The 15,431-nt window shown below is 42.8% G+C and overlaps 1 protein-coding gene and 1 long non-coding RNA gene across 6 annotated transcripts in view; one reads left to right on the top strand and one right to left on the bottom strand.

The window, feature by feature from the left end:
• Positions 1–15,431, top strand: part of MYO10 (myosin X) — a 244,876-nt gene that overhangs the window by 213,344 nt on the left and 16,101 nt on the right. For all 5 annotated transcript variants that reach the window (XM_039527600.1, XM_039527601.1, XM_039527602.1 and 2 more), the window contains 5 exons: positions 5,888–5,981; positions 7,110–7,165; positions 12,202–12,344; positions 12,887–13,081; positions 14,546–14,703. In XM_039527600.1, coding sequence (XP_039383534.1) covers positions 5,888–5,981; positions 7,110–7,165; positions 12,202–12,344; positions 12,887–13,081; positions 14,546–14,703 — 646 coding nt within the window. The remainder of the gene's footprint in view (positions 1–5,887; positions 5,982–7,109; positions 7,166–12,201; positions 12,345–12,886; positions 13,082–14,545; positions 14,704–15,431) is intronic.
• LOC120399398 overlaps positions 6,369–15,431 on the bottom strand; it is a 74,262-nt gene continuing 65,199 nt past the window's right edge. The window contains exons 5-6 of the long non-coding RNA XR_005595130.1: positions 7,549–7,612; positions 6,369–7,436 (exon numbers count right to left, since the gene is read on the bottom strand). This is a non-coding gene — a long non-coding RNA (uncharacterized LOC120399398). The remainder of the gene's footprint in view (positions 7,437–7,548; positions 7,613–15,431) is intronic.

Below are 15,431 nucleotides of genomic sequence, written 5' to 3'. Positions count from 1 at the left end.
CAGAGGCTGCCAGTGGCAGAAAAGAGCCATATCAACAGTGCTGCGATAACCAGGATTCGGCCATGCCTGCTCCCTGTGACACCTTTAATGTTCTCTTGCCTGTACAGGGTCATTTCCTTTGGCCACTTCTCTCACTGCTTTTTGTGCTTCTCAGGCCCTTCTTCACCTGCTTAAAAAACTGATGCAATCCATATGATTCACTGTAGGCTCTCTGAAATAAGGCCCTGGTCTGGCAGGCTCCTACACTGTTCTCTTTGCAGGATTAGCGCCTAAGATCTTTTCATATGTGAGATTTCACATGGTCACTGTAATGCAGAGGAGTGCACTCATATTCACAAATGAGAAGACTGTGGTATTTAGAGCAAAGCACATGATCTCCATCTGCTCAGCTGTTAAAGGTCTTAGAATCTGATACAGATCCTTGGCGGCAGCAAGGAAAAATCGTTAACCATGGGCTAGGAGCAAGCTAATGCTGCTAGATCTATTATATTCCAAATCCAAAAATCTGAATTTAAAAAACTGCCTGCAGTTGCTGAGTGACAATAACATACTTGCCTATCACATCATTTACAAAAACACAAGCATTCAAATGTAAGAAAATAAATAATTAAGGTTATTTTAAAATCTTACACTGCCCACTGAGCTGTACTGCCAGGACGAGAAGTGAGGATATGTGGGTATTTTTACTCTGTGGCCTCATCCAAATTACTTAGTGCTAGATCCACAAGGGACTTAGGTACCTAAGTCCAATATTTAGCCTCCACTGAAATCCTGATAACCCCACTCAGCTGCCACCTAACCATGTAGATGTCTAAATTTGTATCAGTAACGTTCCCTAGGTGCCCAAGTTTCTACCAGGAGACGTGCAATATCATCTAAATTCTGATCCCGCTGAGCTGTGCAGCATCCTAGCTCATGCCTAAGCCAGGCCTGATGGGAGTCACAAGCTAGGCATTTCCATTTATCTTTCCTGTGGGGTGACCACACCTACTGGATTGGGCCTCACATAAAACAGCTGGAAGTGACAGATGGGGTATGTGTGTCCATCCCAGAATGCTTAATAGCCCAGTGGTTAGGTCTCCCACACTCCACATGAGTGTCTTCAAATCCCCCCTCTGCCTGAGTTGGAGCAGGGACTTGAGCGTGGATAGTTGGTGGTGTGGCTCCTTCAATCTCTCCTGTTGAAGCTGTTCCATTTTGTATAAATAATTGTTCACTGGACCAGAGAGAGAGACAGACTCTATAGCCTGCTGGTCAGGGCACTCCCCTGCGTACGGGAGACCCAAAGTCAAGTACCTGCTCTTTATCAGACAGAGCAAGGATTTGAAATCAGATGTCCCACCTCCCAGTGAATGCCCTAACCACTACGCTACATAAGCGAGGGAGGGGCACGCTCGCTTATGAGCACATGTGAAAAGGCTGACCTGGCTTAGCCATGTATCTCCAGGAGTGGGTTCAGGGCTGTGAATCCTAAGTAGAGATAGATGCCTCCAACCCAGAGCTAGGTGCCTAACTATGTTTGAGAGGCGGGTCTTAGGTCCCCAGCCCCCTTCTTACTGGCTGTCTTGGGCAGCTCCCCACTCAGCATGCTGGCTTCTGTGGATCCTATTCTTAGCTGCCTTCTCTCCCCTGGCAATATTTAGGGAGCCTGGGCATCTAACTCATGGCTGAAGGTTCCATTGGGCAGCAGGGCATCTAAAAGTCAGGTGTTTCGACACTGAGCCTACATTCCCTTTGTGGATTTAGTCCTTAACATTTCTATTACTCTGTTTTCTCATTTGTAAAATGGGAATAATGCTTCCCTCCATCACAGGGGTATTGAATATAAATTAATGTATATATATTCAGAAGGCCTTGAGATCTTCAGATTGCAGTTCTTCTTATTCATACTTTAAAGGGCAACTTTTCATAGGCTATAACAGCACAGTTAATTCAGTGATCTCTTTTGAAATTAAAATGAGTTGCTAAATCATCCTTAAAATTATAGTGTGAATCCATTTGTAAGCTTTCCATTATTAACTTGAGAGATTTGTCATAAGATACAGTAACATATAAGTATGTAATGATCCAGTTAGTTAGTTTTGTCTGTTTGAACTACTCTACATCTCTGGCAAACTGCTCTACTGAGGAGCCAACAAGAAATTACCAGAGTTTAGGGGCTTTCATGCTCTCAGTTACGTATCTCTACCTTTTTCCAAAACATAGGAGATGACAATGACTTCAGTTTCAGTGTTCGTTTAGTATACACACCACACACATTACAGGTTAATTCACCTGCTGGCATTTTCCTTGTTTCTGTTCCCACAATACACAATTGTTCAAAGATACCTTGGTTCCAGTAGGAGATGTGTAAAGATTTTCAGAGGTGCTGAAGTCAAGGGAGCTCTGAATGTTCAGCACTGTTGAAAAGCGGGTCAAAAAATGATTTAGAAGTATCTGTTAGTTCATTCTGATTACATTGAATGACGTAATGTGTTGTTCCCTATGCAGGTTAATCTCACACATGGGATGGAAATGCCACAAATTTTGTACTTATTGTTTTCTTTGCATTGTTCTGGTGTGGGGAGAAATGCAAACAAACAGTTTGGGGGTTAGCTGATCCTCTGAGACCCAATCATTAACTTGGGAACTGTAGAGCTGAGCTGCCATCTTCCTTTCATCTAGGTGCAGGGTTTTCATTCATTTTGAACTAAGTAATTTCTAAAAAATATTTTAGGAAAATATGTACACCACTTGTACTTGAAGTTAAACTTCGATCACTCTTTTTAAAAATACTACACCTCTACCTCAATATAACGCGACCCGATATAACACGAATTCAGATATAATGCGGTAAAGCAGTGCTCGGGGGGGAGGGGGCTGCGCACCCGGGTGGATCAAAGCAAGTCGGATATAACGCGGTTTCACCTATGACGCGGTAAGATTTTTTGACTCCTGAGGACAGTGTTATATCGAGGTAGAGGCGTACTATGTGCCCACATTAGCTGTTGTATAATAAAAGGTTAGTAGGTGGCTTATACTACGAGGTCTGGCTTTTTTTATATGATTTAATTAACACATTGGATTTTAAATAAAATACCTGTGGGTCAGAATCTGGAAAGGAAAGGAAAGATGAATCACTGTTTATAATTTTGGGTTTAGGATCCTTTAAGAGCCGAACCTTTCCCTCCCTCTTCAGAGGGGCCCTCCTCATGTCAATACTCCCTCCAGCAAGGGAGGGCTGGAGGAGATGCTCTCTGGAATCTGTGTCATTCTGAGCATTGACTAGGGAGCTGTTTGAGAGCTAATAGACACTGGATTATATCTGGGCCAGGCTTCCATAATGAAACCGTTTTGCCTGCTTTCAGATTTTGTCACAAACTAAATTTCAGGCCAAGTTCAGGAAAAGGCTTGCGGAACTTTTGATCAACTTGAGTTTTGAGTAAACCTGGGCTGATTTATGACCATGAGTGGAAACCATGTGAGACACATCCTAGGTTTGAATGGTTTCATCTGAAACTTGGCAGCTCTCCTTCAAGAATTGCCCTGTGCCAAGCTCCATTGCTAGGGCACCTGCACCCTCAGGATGCAGGTACACGAGCCAGTTGGAAATCAGTGTCCAATGTGGATCCAGATTTTTCATGCAGAGGTATATTAAAGGACCATATCCCTAGTCTCAGCTTCTTTCCTACTAACATAGGGTCTGGATCAGAATCAGCACTCTCATTCACTCCCCATTTCCTAGATACTGAAGTTTTTATAGCTGCTATTAATTAAAATGTTACATTTGTGGAAGGAGTTAGGCAGGGTACTAAACCCCTGGCTGTTGTGATGCTGTTTTAACCACTCAGTCTCTCTCAAACTGTTACCAGAATCCAGTTTCCAGATGTGTATGGGTGTGGAAACCTGGCATTTCCTAAACACCACAGTTTTCAATTACATATGTGTGGCCAGAGGATCCATGAATGTAGGCGGTTGTTTCAAAGAGGCCTCTAAACTTAAACCCACAATTTTGCATAGAAAATGTTCATGTATACACAACTTCTGCAGTTGCAAAAAGTTTGAAGATGCAGTTTTAGAGGCTGGGATGAGGCCCTTTGAAACTTAGCCTTAGGGTAAGTATCTTTAGAATGGCAAGTTTCTCAAAGAATGACGTTCAGGAAACCTGCAGAACTGGCCAAGTTCGGTGCTCATATTTCAGTGGGATTGCACAAGATAATCAGGTTCTAACTGTACAGGGACCAGAAGTAGATGAAATATATGCCAAAGGCAGACCATGTGGCTGAAGTTCAGCCCTTCTGTAATTGCTACTAAGGGTTACAGTTTGGAATAGCAACTCCTGCTCCACCACCTGCCAGCTATTTGGGGATAACTTGACCACTGGATTGGAATAAATTGACACTGGCCCATCTTCAGTGCTTCCTTCCAAAGCAGCCTAGCGCTGACTGATTTTTGCCTTGCTCCTGACTACAGACAAATGGAATGTGTGGGGAGTTCTTTTTGTCCTCCTCTTCCTTTGCCACATGCACAGAGGACTTAAATACAAGATTATATAAACAGTCACTTTTTCAGATGTATAGAAATAAGAAATGTCCAATCACAACATTACTACATCAGGATTTAGGGAATCATTTGAGGTGTGAACATCCAGTGTTTTAAAACAAACAAACAAAACATGCAGATTACTAATGTATCTATTCCAGCTGAAGTGTTTGCTGTATGTTTGGGTACATCCAGGTCATAGGAGGGCTTCAGTTGGATTACAGTCAATTCTTTATAGATACCTTGTGCAACTAAAATGATTAGGGGTTTAGAGAGGAGAGGGTCCCATAAAGAGAAAGAGGCTAGGACTCTTCTTGGAAAAAAAGAGGAGGAGGGGGGGGGATATGAGGTATATATAAAATCATGAGTGATGTTGAGAAAGTGGATAAGGAAAAGTTATTTACTTATTCCCATAATACAAGAACTCACCAAATGAAATTAATAAGCAGCAGGTTTAAAACAAATAAAAGGAAGTTCTTCGAACTCCTTTACCTGAGAGGTTGTGAAGGCTAGGACTATAACAATGTTTAAAGAGAACTGGATAAATTCATGGTGGTTAAGTCCATAAATGGCTATTAGCCAGGATGGGTAAAGAATGGTGTCGAGGATGGAGATGGATGGCAGGAGAGATACTTGATCATTGCCTGAGATGGACCTTTGGTCTGATGTTCTTATGTTAACAAAGAGTATTTACCTTAAAATGGTATGGTGTAAAGGGAATTGGTATTGGAGATCTAGGAAAAAGACTTGGGGCAGAGAGGGTATTCAAGGATATTCTGGTTATCAGGGCCATCCCTACCCATACGGCACATACCCAAATTTCCTGGTGCCCTGTGCAGCTGCGTGCTGTCCCAGCCCTGCCTCTTTTCACCCCTGCTCTGCCCCAGCCCTGCCTCTTCTCACCACTTCTCCACCGTAGCCCCCTCCACTCCACCCCTTCCCCAAAGCCCCTGCCCTACTCCAGCCCTGCCCCCACTCTCCAGAGGACTGCAGCAGGGCTGGACCTGCACTCACCAGCAGTGGGAAGTGCAGTGACCCGGTCCCAGCTACACCACCAGTGAGTGCTGGGGGGCAGTTCTCCTCTGTCCCCCAAGCCAGTCCCCCCCACAGGAGGAGTGGGGGTGCTGCATAGGGCTCCAGACTAGCTAGGGACGGCCCTGCTGGTTATTTCTTCTGGGATTCTGTCATTATTTGAACTGACTGCACAGAGGCTTGCTGTTTTTTTGAGTGCTGAGAATAGAGATCCTTTCTGAGGCAGTTCAGGAAACCTGTAGAACCTGTTGCTTTTCTACAGGCCACAAATGGGATAGAGATTTCTTGGGTGTGAGCCTTTTGTCATGCTGGTGTTTGCCTTTCTCTCTTGCAGCCAGTGGTTCAGCGTGCTGAGTCAGGTCAATGCTTCCACAGAACAGGAGATCCAGGAGATGCATGATGAGCAGGCAAACCCACAGAATGCTGTGGTGAGTCAAAATTTAAAGGCATAGAAGCCTATATTTTTAGAAAACAAAGGGCCTGATTGTGACGGGTTGAACACCTTGGACAATCAGGCACAAATTTCCTTGTGTATGTTACAAACGTATTTGTTGTAGTGGCTAGAGGGCCCCATTGTGCTAGGCACTTTGCACACACACATATAATGAGAAGCTGGACCCTGCCCCAAGGAAATATACCTATCTCATAGAACTGGAAGGGACCCTGAAGGGTCATCAAATCCAGCCCCCTGCCTTCACTAGCAGGACCAAGTACTGATTTTTGCCCCAGATCCCTAAGTGGCCCCCTTAAGGATTGGGCTCACAATCCTGGGTTTAGCTGGCCAATGCTCAAACCACTGAGCTATCCCTCCCCCTGTTAAAGCTAATATCTAGAGGTTAAGATTTATTTTATTAATCTAAATTTCCTTTTTACTATTTATAGCCTCTTGATTTTGCATTTCACTGTCCTAAACTAAATGTATTAGTTAGTTTCACGTTTTTTCTAGTCAGTTTCCCTATCAAATTTTCATGCTCCAACGCAGTAGTGCAGTACTTGCAGTTAAAGTACTGGAAAGGCATGCTTGTTTGATTAAATTAAAAAATACAACTATCTGTTAATTAAAAAAAAAATTGGAACATTTCCGTTGGTTATTTTTACAGAACATATAACTGGGGGGCAGATTTAACCCATTCAGTTTAGAGAGTGCTAACAAGGAAACAAAGGAAAATAAAAATCTAGATTTCTGTTTGATGTTGGCTTCCCAAGGTTCTATGCTGTGTGGTGGTAAATTCACTAGAGGGTATTGTAAATTATGTCAAAATTGCAACTGAGTTGTGAAACTCAGAAAAATAGAAGTTGTTTTTGAACTTGCTTTGCAGTGAACGTAACTAAAGTTGATCTGTTATTAGATCTGTTTATCTGAAACCCCTGTTCCCTTTCCCCTAAATTTTAGTGGTTAGAAGAAATTGGCACCTAGATCTATATAGTTTTGCATAACCAAAGTATGCAAAGTAATTCCCAGTTTTGCTTATGCCTAAAAGTAATATATTGAATAATATATTTTAGTGATGTTAAAATGTCTGCCTCTTTTTCTTGGTTGGGTTTTTGTTGCACAGGGCACACTGGATGTTGGACTGATTGATTCTGTATGTGCTTCTGACAACCCAGATAGGTAAGTTTCACTGCCATTTTTGGCTGGGGTGCATGTTTCCTCTTTCAAAATTTGATGTTTTTGACACTGATCTCCATATTTTGCACATAAACTTATTTCACTGCCTTTCCTTTTTGATAGTGCCAAATTGAGATTTTCCAACATAATGTACGAAGTGGGTGGGGAAGGATCTGCATCACTTCTAGAGTGGGTTCTGCTAACTTTCCTGGCACAAACGTCTCTCTTGTTTGGGTCAGCATGTGCATCAATCAAGTCTTGTTTCTCAAGAGGCCTGAAAGTAGGAGAGGAACAATAATGCATTTTTATTTATACAAACTACTTTTAAAGAACAAGGCTTCTTGTTTTAAATCACCGTAAAAAGTAGGATTTTTATCTACCCTTACCAGGAAAACGTCTTTGCATTTTGTTATGGGTCTCTTGCATTTCCTTTTCCTTGCAGGTTATGTTCTATTAAGAAAATTATTTGGATGACACATACAGTTAGAGCAGAATGTTTTTGGAAAACATTTATTGAAATGTTAGAAATGATTTATTGAAACCCCAGAACTCTGGCCAGGATGTACTTCACTTTGAATAACAATGCATAACAGAAGAGGAAGAAACTGACATTATTTTGGAACATAGGGCTAGATTCACTAAGAAATTTAAGCATGGCTAACTTTTGTCACCTAGAAAACCACCAAGATTCACAAAGCCAGAGTTCAGTGGCTAGGCTCCCCAGAATGGGATTCACAAAAGCCAGCATTTCTAGGAGGTTCTTCACCGAAACTAGCCAGTAGGAGATGCCAACCTATGGGATGTGCACTAAGCCCCGTCCCTCTCTTGGAGATAGGTGCCTAAGCCTCAGCTGCAGGGAGGCACTTCCCTCTACTTGGGATTCTCAGCTGCAAACCTCTTGGGGTTAGGTGCCTGTGCCAGTTTAGTGAGGGGGGCGCAGCAGCAGCATGAGGTGGAGAAGCTCACTCATAATTTTGAGCCCAATGGCTAGGTTACTCATCTGGGGTGTAGGAGACCCCTGGTTCAAGTCCCCTTCTGCCTGAGTGAGAGAAAGGGGTTTGGCCAAGAATCTGCTAAGTGCCTTTAACCACTGGGCGATGGAATATTCTGATCAGAGGCTCCCTTGGTCTCTCTTATTGCACTATGGCCAAATAACGAATAATTGGGCAGGAGAGAGAGCAAGCATGAGAATGACTCTGTAACTGGTGGTTAGAGTCCTGCTTCTCCAATGATGTTGGCGAGCTCTGAGCACACTTACTGGATCAGGCCCTGCAGGCAAGTTATGCATAGGAAAACCTGTCTTCCCTAAATGTGTGCATTGCTTTGGGGCATAGATGTCCAGACACCTGGCGTGGGGCTGTAGTGCGCATGCTCAGAGGTAGCAACATAGGACTGTAAAAAAATGTAGGCCCTGAGTGAGCTTATGTGCCTCCAAGGTTTGGGGGCAGCTGAGCAGGGGCTTTGTGAATCCCAGTCAGGCCTGACTCTGGGATTTAGGCACTTAAAGTGGCGGTTATGTGCCCAAAACCTTTTGTGAATCTAGCCCATACTAGCTTGGGCCTTAACAATACTGCAGTGTTATCCGGTCAAAAATGCAAATTATACAGTTCTTTTCTATCCCCTCATTTACAAATATTCATGGAGCAGCTGTTCTGAAGTTATTAACCCCACCACAGTCTACAAAGATCTGAACATTACCAGTTAGGTTAGTAGTGAACTGAAGCTTTATAAACAAGGCAATGCAAGAAAGCAAAAGCCTGCAAATGCGATGGTAGTTAGGTTAAAAAAGTGTTGCTAAGGAAATGTCTGGTGTTCATGTCAGCATCCCCATGGGACCCATCTTAAAAAGAAAAAACTTCTCATCTTCTCACTTGCTGTATTAAGAATCACATAGAAATACAATTTTTGCATCCCCTAGAAATCAGTTATCAGAAAAGGAAAAGAAATATTAGGTTATATAGTCAATTCTATTGTCAGTACAGATTGTTCCTTTCGGTACCAGTGCCTAGTGCTTTATCTAATTCAGTTTCAAGGACGAAATTAAAAAAAAAAAATCTTCAATTTAGCAGGTGCACGACACAGAAAATGTATATCTGCCTGATATGGGTGATAGGACACTTGTGTCGTCCAATTAGATAGCTGATGGCAGTAGTCATAATTGCAGGCTCAAAAGTAAGAGGCTGGGTTGAGATCCCTTTGAATATTTACTCATAAATATTCTAGAATAGGCTTCCGCCACTTTGCTAAGTAGATCTTTTGATGTTATTGATTACAATCTCCTGCCTGATTGTTTGTCCTGACTTGTCTTTTGCAATTTATTCCTGGGGGAATTCTGCTCCAAAAATTTAAAAATTCTGCTCATAATATTTTAAAATTCTGGAAATTTCTGCATATTTTATTTATCAAAATAACACAATATAATCATGGATTTTTTAATTATTTTGGGAATTTATTTAAAAATACCTGTCAGCAAATATGTCTAACAATACAGACAACAAAAAAGATTCAGGAAATGTTTTTTTGACAAACAGATTTCTTAGTAGGCATATTAATACAGAACTTTGAGTAATAATTCATTTAAACTCCAATAAAGAAATGTATTTCCCACGCCCCTCAGAAGCAGTGCAAACACTTAAGGGAATTGGGGTAACGGAGGAGCTCAGGAAGAGGGAAATAATTGCGGGGAAGGAGCCTGGGAGTGAACCTGGAGGTTTGTTGGGTGTGGGTGGGAAAAGTATGAACCCTGGAGTTTTTTGGGGGGGAGAGGGATGGTTAGGGAGTTGGGAGCCTCCCCCTGCAGACCCTGGCTGACCCCTAGCCTCTCCCGTTCAGTCAGGCACCCCATCCCCATGTGTTCCTGCACCCCCACTCAGCCATCCCCATCCCCCCATCTCCATGTGGTCCTGCATCCCCTCCCATTTAGCCCCTGGCTCAGTGCTGTCATACCACTAGCTCCTGTTCCTCTGCCCAGTTTGTCCCTCCCACTAGCCCTACTGAACCCTGTCTGTGAACCACCAGCAACCCCAACAATCCCCCCATATCAGGGGTCCCCAACACGGTGTCCGTGGGTGCCATGACACCCGTGGGGGCATCTAAATGCACCCACGTCCTGGCCGGCGGTGGAGTATCCGCCAAAATGCCGCCGAATTTCGGCGGGTGCTCCACCGCCGCCATGGTCCTTTGTCTGGCACCCGCCAGACGAAAAGGTTGAGGACCACTGCCCCATATCCTGTTCCTCCTCACCTGGCCTCTGCCTCCTCCCTCTTTGTGGCTGGCTGTGCTGGCCTGTGAGCTGGCTGCCCTCTTCTTTGGTGCCACAGCAGCTCCTGGTGGGGGAAAGGTGTAATTGCAGTGCCTCTCCAGCAGAATGTGTTATCTATGGGGGACATGAAGTCTCTGCATGCACAGTGGCGCAGAATTCCACCAGGAGTAGCAATTGTGGCTTCCCTTGGTTCTCTTCCCACCTCTTTGACCTTATCTTCAGCCACTCGTTTGGATGTCTGTCCTCTCCAGCTTTCCAGGAGGGTGTTTTACCAGGCTGCATTCTAGGCCCTCTTTTCTTCATGCTCTCCACCCTCATCTACTCATCTGGTTTCAACTTCCATCCAGTTCCACCTCTCCACCTGTCTCCTGTATGTCTCTGATAATGGTTCACCATCAGGTTAAATGTAACATACCCAAAACTTTGAACTGTTGCTCATTCCTCCTGAACTCTCTCTACTCCTGTTTTTGTTGCTGTTGAGTTTATAACCTAGGGACCAATTTTGACACAGCACCAGCCCTTTCAACACATCCAGACAGTGGCCTGATCTTGCCACTTCTTTCTACATAATATTTCCCTGTCTACACTAAGCTAAAACTAGTCTAGGCCCTTCATTCTCTCCCATTTTGACTACTGTAACCTCCTTTTCACTGGCCTTCCTGATACCCATGTTATCCCCACTCCAGTCAATACAAAACAGTTGCCTGCAGTCACCCTGATCACTTTATAGGTTCTCTATCTTTTCCTTGCCTTTCATCTGTCTTTTGGATTGCACACAGTTTGTTTCAGGAATTATCTTCCTTTGTGTTTGGAAAGTGCCCATCACATTAGGATGAAAGCCTAGTAGCTATTTTTTGCTGCTTTTCTCTGAATTGTCTCCAAATAATTTTGCCATTAAAATGTCCAGAACTGAGTGCAATATTCCTAATGTCTTCTCACTAGAACTGCAAAGTGAAAGTCTGTTATCTTCCTGCTTGATGCTGATGATCTGCTTATGCATCCCAAAATGGCATGGGCCCTGATAAAGGCTTTCTGATATAATTCTTGTGAGCTGGTATCTTGGGGAGACAAAGGGTCTGAAGAGTTCAAAACACATGGCTTGTAGAGACAGAAGGGCACAACAGTAGAATCTAATCCATGTAGAGCCCCAAGACAGTCCACTCGTGTGATCTTAGGCAAGCAGGTCAATTTGCTGGTGCTTCAGTGAATGCTGGGGTAGGATTGGATGAAAGCCAGAATCTCATTAAAAAAGAGACTATTCTGCCTTAATTGCACTGTATTAAAAATAAAGGGATCTGTGTTCACATGCTGCTTCATTATAAATCTTTGTAAATTAGAGTTGGTTTTAGCTAAAGTGGCTACTGAAGCAAACACTTTATATGGAGATGACCATGAACTACAAAGTTTGGATCCAGAGCCAAACTTCAAGGTGGTTTTTTTGTTGTTGGAGTGGGGAAGGGTCTTATGTTGGGCTGATATAAAGATGGGTCAAAGACTGGATATAAGTTTTCCCAAAGTTCAGGGCTGCATAGACCCAGCATTTGGTACAAACCCATCTCTCATTTTAAACAGTCTTTTTAAAAGCTTAACATGTTATAGGGCTAGAGTTCTTGAAATAAATGGTGCAGAAGTGAGGAACACTTGCCTGAATATAAAATACAAACAAGAGGGAAGTGTTTATGCTTATGGCAAGTGAGGTAACTCAGTCATTTAGTTGTGGTGCAAACAGTAGTTATATTTACTGTGTGGGTTTTTCCACCTTTGTTTTTTTCCGTAGACCCAATTCATTTGTGATCATCACTGCTAATCGTGTTCTCCACTGTAATGCTGACACCCCTGAGGAGATGCACCACTGGATAACACTGCTACAGAGATCAAAGGGAGATACCAGAGTGGAGGGGCAAGAATTCATAGTGAGGGGTAAGAATTAATGGGAAAGCAAATCAGAGGAGTTGAATTGTATAGATAAGTGGTTCCCAAACAGTGGTCTGTGGAGCACTTGCTGGTGGTCTGCAGAGAGCTCGCTGGTCACATGCTGCTGGCTTTGTTTCCTGCCGCTAACTCAAGAGATACTACTAAAAACACATTCAGACTTTCTTAATATCACTCTTCCAGGTAAACAGTTGCTGTAGCTTCCACAAGGATGTTTTGTGATTTGTGAATGGATGGGGAAGGGTGTCTATGAGTCAGTCTTTTTAGTAAAATGTGGTTCATGCCATTAAAGTTTGAGAAGCCCCAGTATAGATAATATGTAGTATTTCAACCTCACCTTTTCTTGGGAGTTAATTTGACACTGTTAACTTAAACAAAAGTTATTTAAAAAGAGGACTTGGCAATACTTAGTGATACTTTTATAAATTGTATTAAAATCATTTTTTAAAAAACTCTAAGCTGCCAAAAGTTAACCACAGCTTTGCCTAATTCCATGAAAAGCTTTAATTCATTGGGTGTCTATTTAACAGGATGGTTACACAAAGAAGTGAAAAACAGCCCGAAGATGTCTTCACTAAAGCTGAAGAAGCGCTGGTTTGTCTTAACACACAATTCTTTGGACTACTACAAGAGCTCAGAGAAGAATGCCCTGAAATTGGGTACCCTAGTCCTGAATAGCCTCTGCTCGGTGGTACCGCCTGATGAGAAAATCTTCAAAGAGACAGGTAATTTGTTCATGAGCATTAGGTTTTTGTGTGCACTGAGCTGCGCTCCAGCCTACCTGGAAATGCAACAAGCACAGTAGGAAAATATTTTACATCCACTATTTGGATTTCATGAATACAGATGGGTAAAGAGGTCAGTGGAACTTAGGCTTCTAAATCACTGAGGTACTTCACACTGCAATAAGTCCTAACACTCCTAACTAATTATTCCTATAAAATCTATTCCTATAAATATTACACATCAAGGGAACATTACAAGGCAGGGAATAAAGGCAGCCTACTTCCTTTTCTAGCCTCTCCTACTTTCTAGCCTTTTCTTCCAGCTTCTAGAGAAACAGACTGAGTGTCTACAGTCTACAGATCTACAGTACAGTAATCAAATTTACATCACTTTCTTTGTGTTGTCCTGTCATGTTTGTTTCAAAAATTTTTCAAAAATTTTTTTTCTTTCAATTCAGATTTTTTTTTATTTTTTTCTTTTTTTATATTTGATGTTTTTTGTTGTCTGTACACTGTACCTTTTGACCCTTGAAAAAATTTTTTTTAAATAAAAAAGAGTAAATAAGCTTCGTCTAGACTCTCTTCAAATGAAAATTTGAAATGCAAAATAAAATAAAAATGAATATATGAATATATGCTGGACTCTATCAGCTGTGTATTTGTGTGTAGTGAAAAACAGCAAGAGAACAACACAGACAGTTTGGTTTTAGTTTTTGTTGCTTATGTTAGTATACATTAACAATACATAAATAATGCAGGTTATTAAAGGATTTGTTCTGTAAGACAATGTTGTCCTCTTTGTCCCCTTGTCCTCAGACACTGTCTGGACAAGTCTGTCTTACAGTGCCCTCCAGCCTTACCAAGATGAGATGATGAGGCCTGTGGAGATTGCACATGTATGGATCAGGTGGATGGATGATGCATCCATCTGTTGTCTTGGAGGCTGTAGAGGCCCTCCCTAACTAAACATGGGGTGACTGCCGCACGCTTATTTTTAGTTAGGCTACTTAGGTCTGGTCTACGAACTAGGGGAACTAAAAGTTAGCTATGCTTCAATAGCGTGGCTGAACGTCGAAGTACCCTAGTTCGACTGACCGACGACAGCGGCGCGGCGGCGCGTCGAACTCGGCTCTCCCAGGTCACCCCACACGCGCCGTGGTGGGGTGTGGTGTTCGTCGACCGGACGAGCGCGCGGGGAGTTCGAAATATACCGTCTAGATTAGACACGATAGTTCGAACTCCGAGAAGTCGAACTCACCGCGTTGACCCGGCAGGTAAGTGTAGACTAGCACTTAGTTGCAGACTTTGGGTTCAAGAGAAGTTGCCAGTGAGACTCCAGTGGAGCAGTTTAGCTGTGCCTGACATGCAGTTTGTGTCTTAGTAAAACACTTACATCTCTGCTTACATCAGAATAAGCAAAGCCACAAAACGTTTTGTAATAACTAATTTTTACTATTGTCATAGGCTACTGGAATGTAACTGTGTATGGACGCAAGCACTGCTACCGTCTCTATACAAAATTGCTCAATGAGGCCACCCGCTGGTCAAGTGCCATCCAGAATGTGACTGACACAAAAGCACCGATTGATACACCAACCCAGCAGCTTATTCAGGATATTAAGGTAAAAATAAGCCTCTGAAGGGGGAGACAGTATATACATTTGGAACCTGAGCCCTTTATGCTCCCTCTGTCATGTGATGTGAAAGGAAATAGAAGCCCAATGACCCAATTTATAATATAATAATTATTGGAGATATACCAATCTCCTAGAACTGGTAGGGACTTTGAAAGGTCATTGAGTCCAGCCCCCTGCCTTCACTAGCAGGACCAAGTACTGATTTTGTCCCAGATCCCTAAGTGGCCCCCTCAAGGATTGAACTCACAACCCTGGATTTAATAGGCCAATTCGCAAACCACTGAGCTATCCCTCCCCCTGTTATTAGATGCCTGATACAAACAATCTCAGACACACATACACCATCCAGAAGCCCAAGGAACCTCTCCTTTAACTGTTCCAAGAGCAAAAGAACATGGGGTATATAGCCTGTGGAGGGGAAAGAGTCAGGGAAAAGCTACTCTGTATGTATGTTTCCCTTGGAAACCGGTGTAACTTTTGCCCTGATAATTCGTGTAACTTAATGCTGCTTAAAGCAGCATTAACTAATGCACTTTGTGATCCCATTGGAGGGGTTACATGCATGGGCTCTCACCATCTCTCCCAGGGGATCTCTGTTGGTCTCACTTCAGCAGATAATGTGGTGGATCTTCAGAAAAGATAAAAACTGCAGGTGTCTTCAGAAGGTTTCTAAGGTGCAGGGCTGTGTGGCTACTTTTCACCAGAGAGAGATT

The sequence above is a fragment of the Mauremys reevesii genome, linkage group 2, assembly GCF_016161935.1.
Source record: "Mauremys reevesii isolate NIE-2019 linkage group 2, ASM1616193v1, whole genome shotgun sequence".
Taxonomy (NCBI): Eukaryota; Metazoa; Chordata; order Testudines; family Geoemydidae; genus Mauremys; species Mauremys reevesii.
This window is presented reverse-complemented; position numbering and strand designations above follow the sequence as displayed.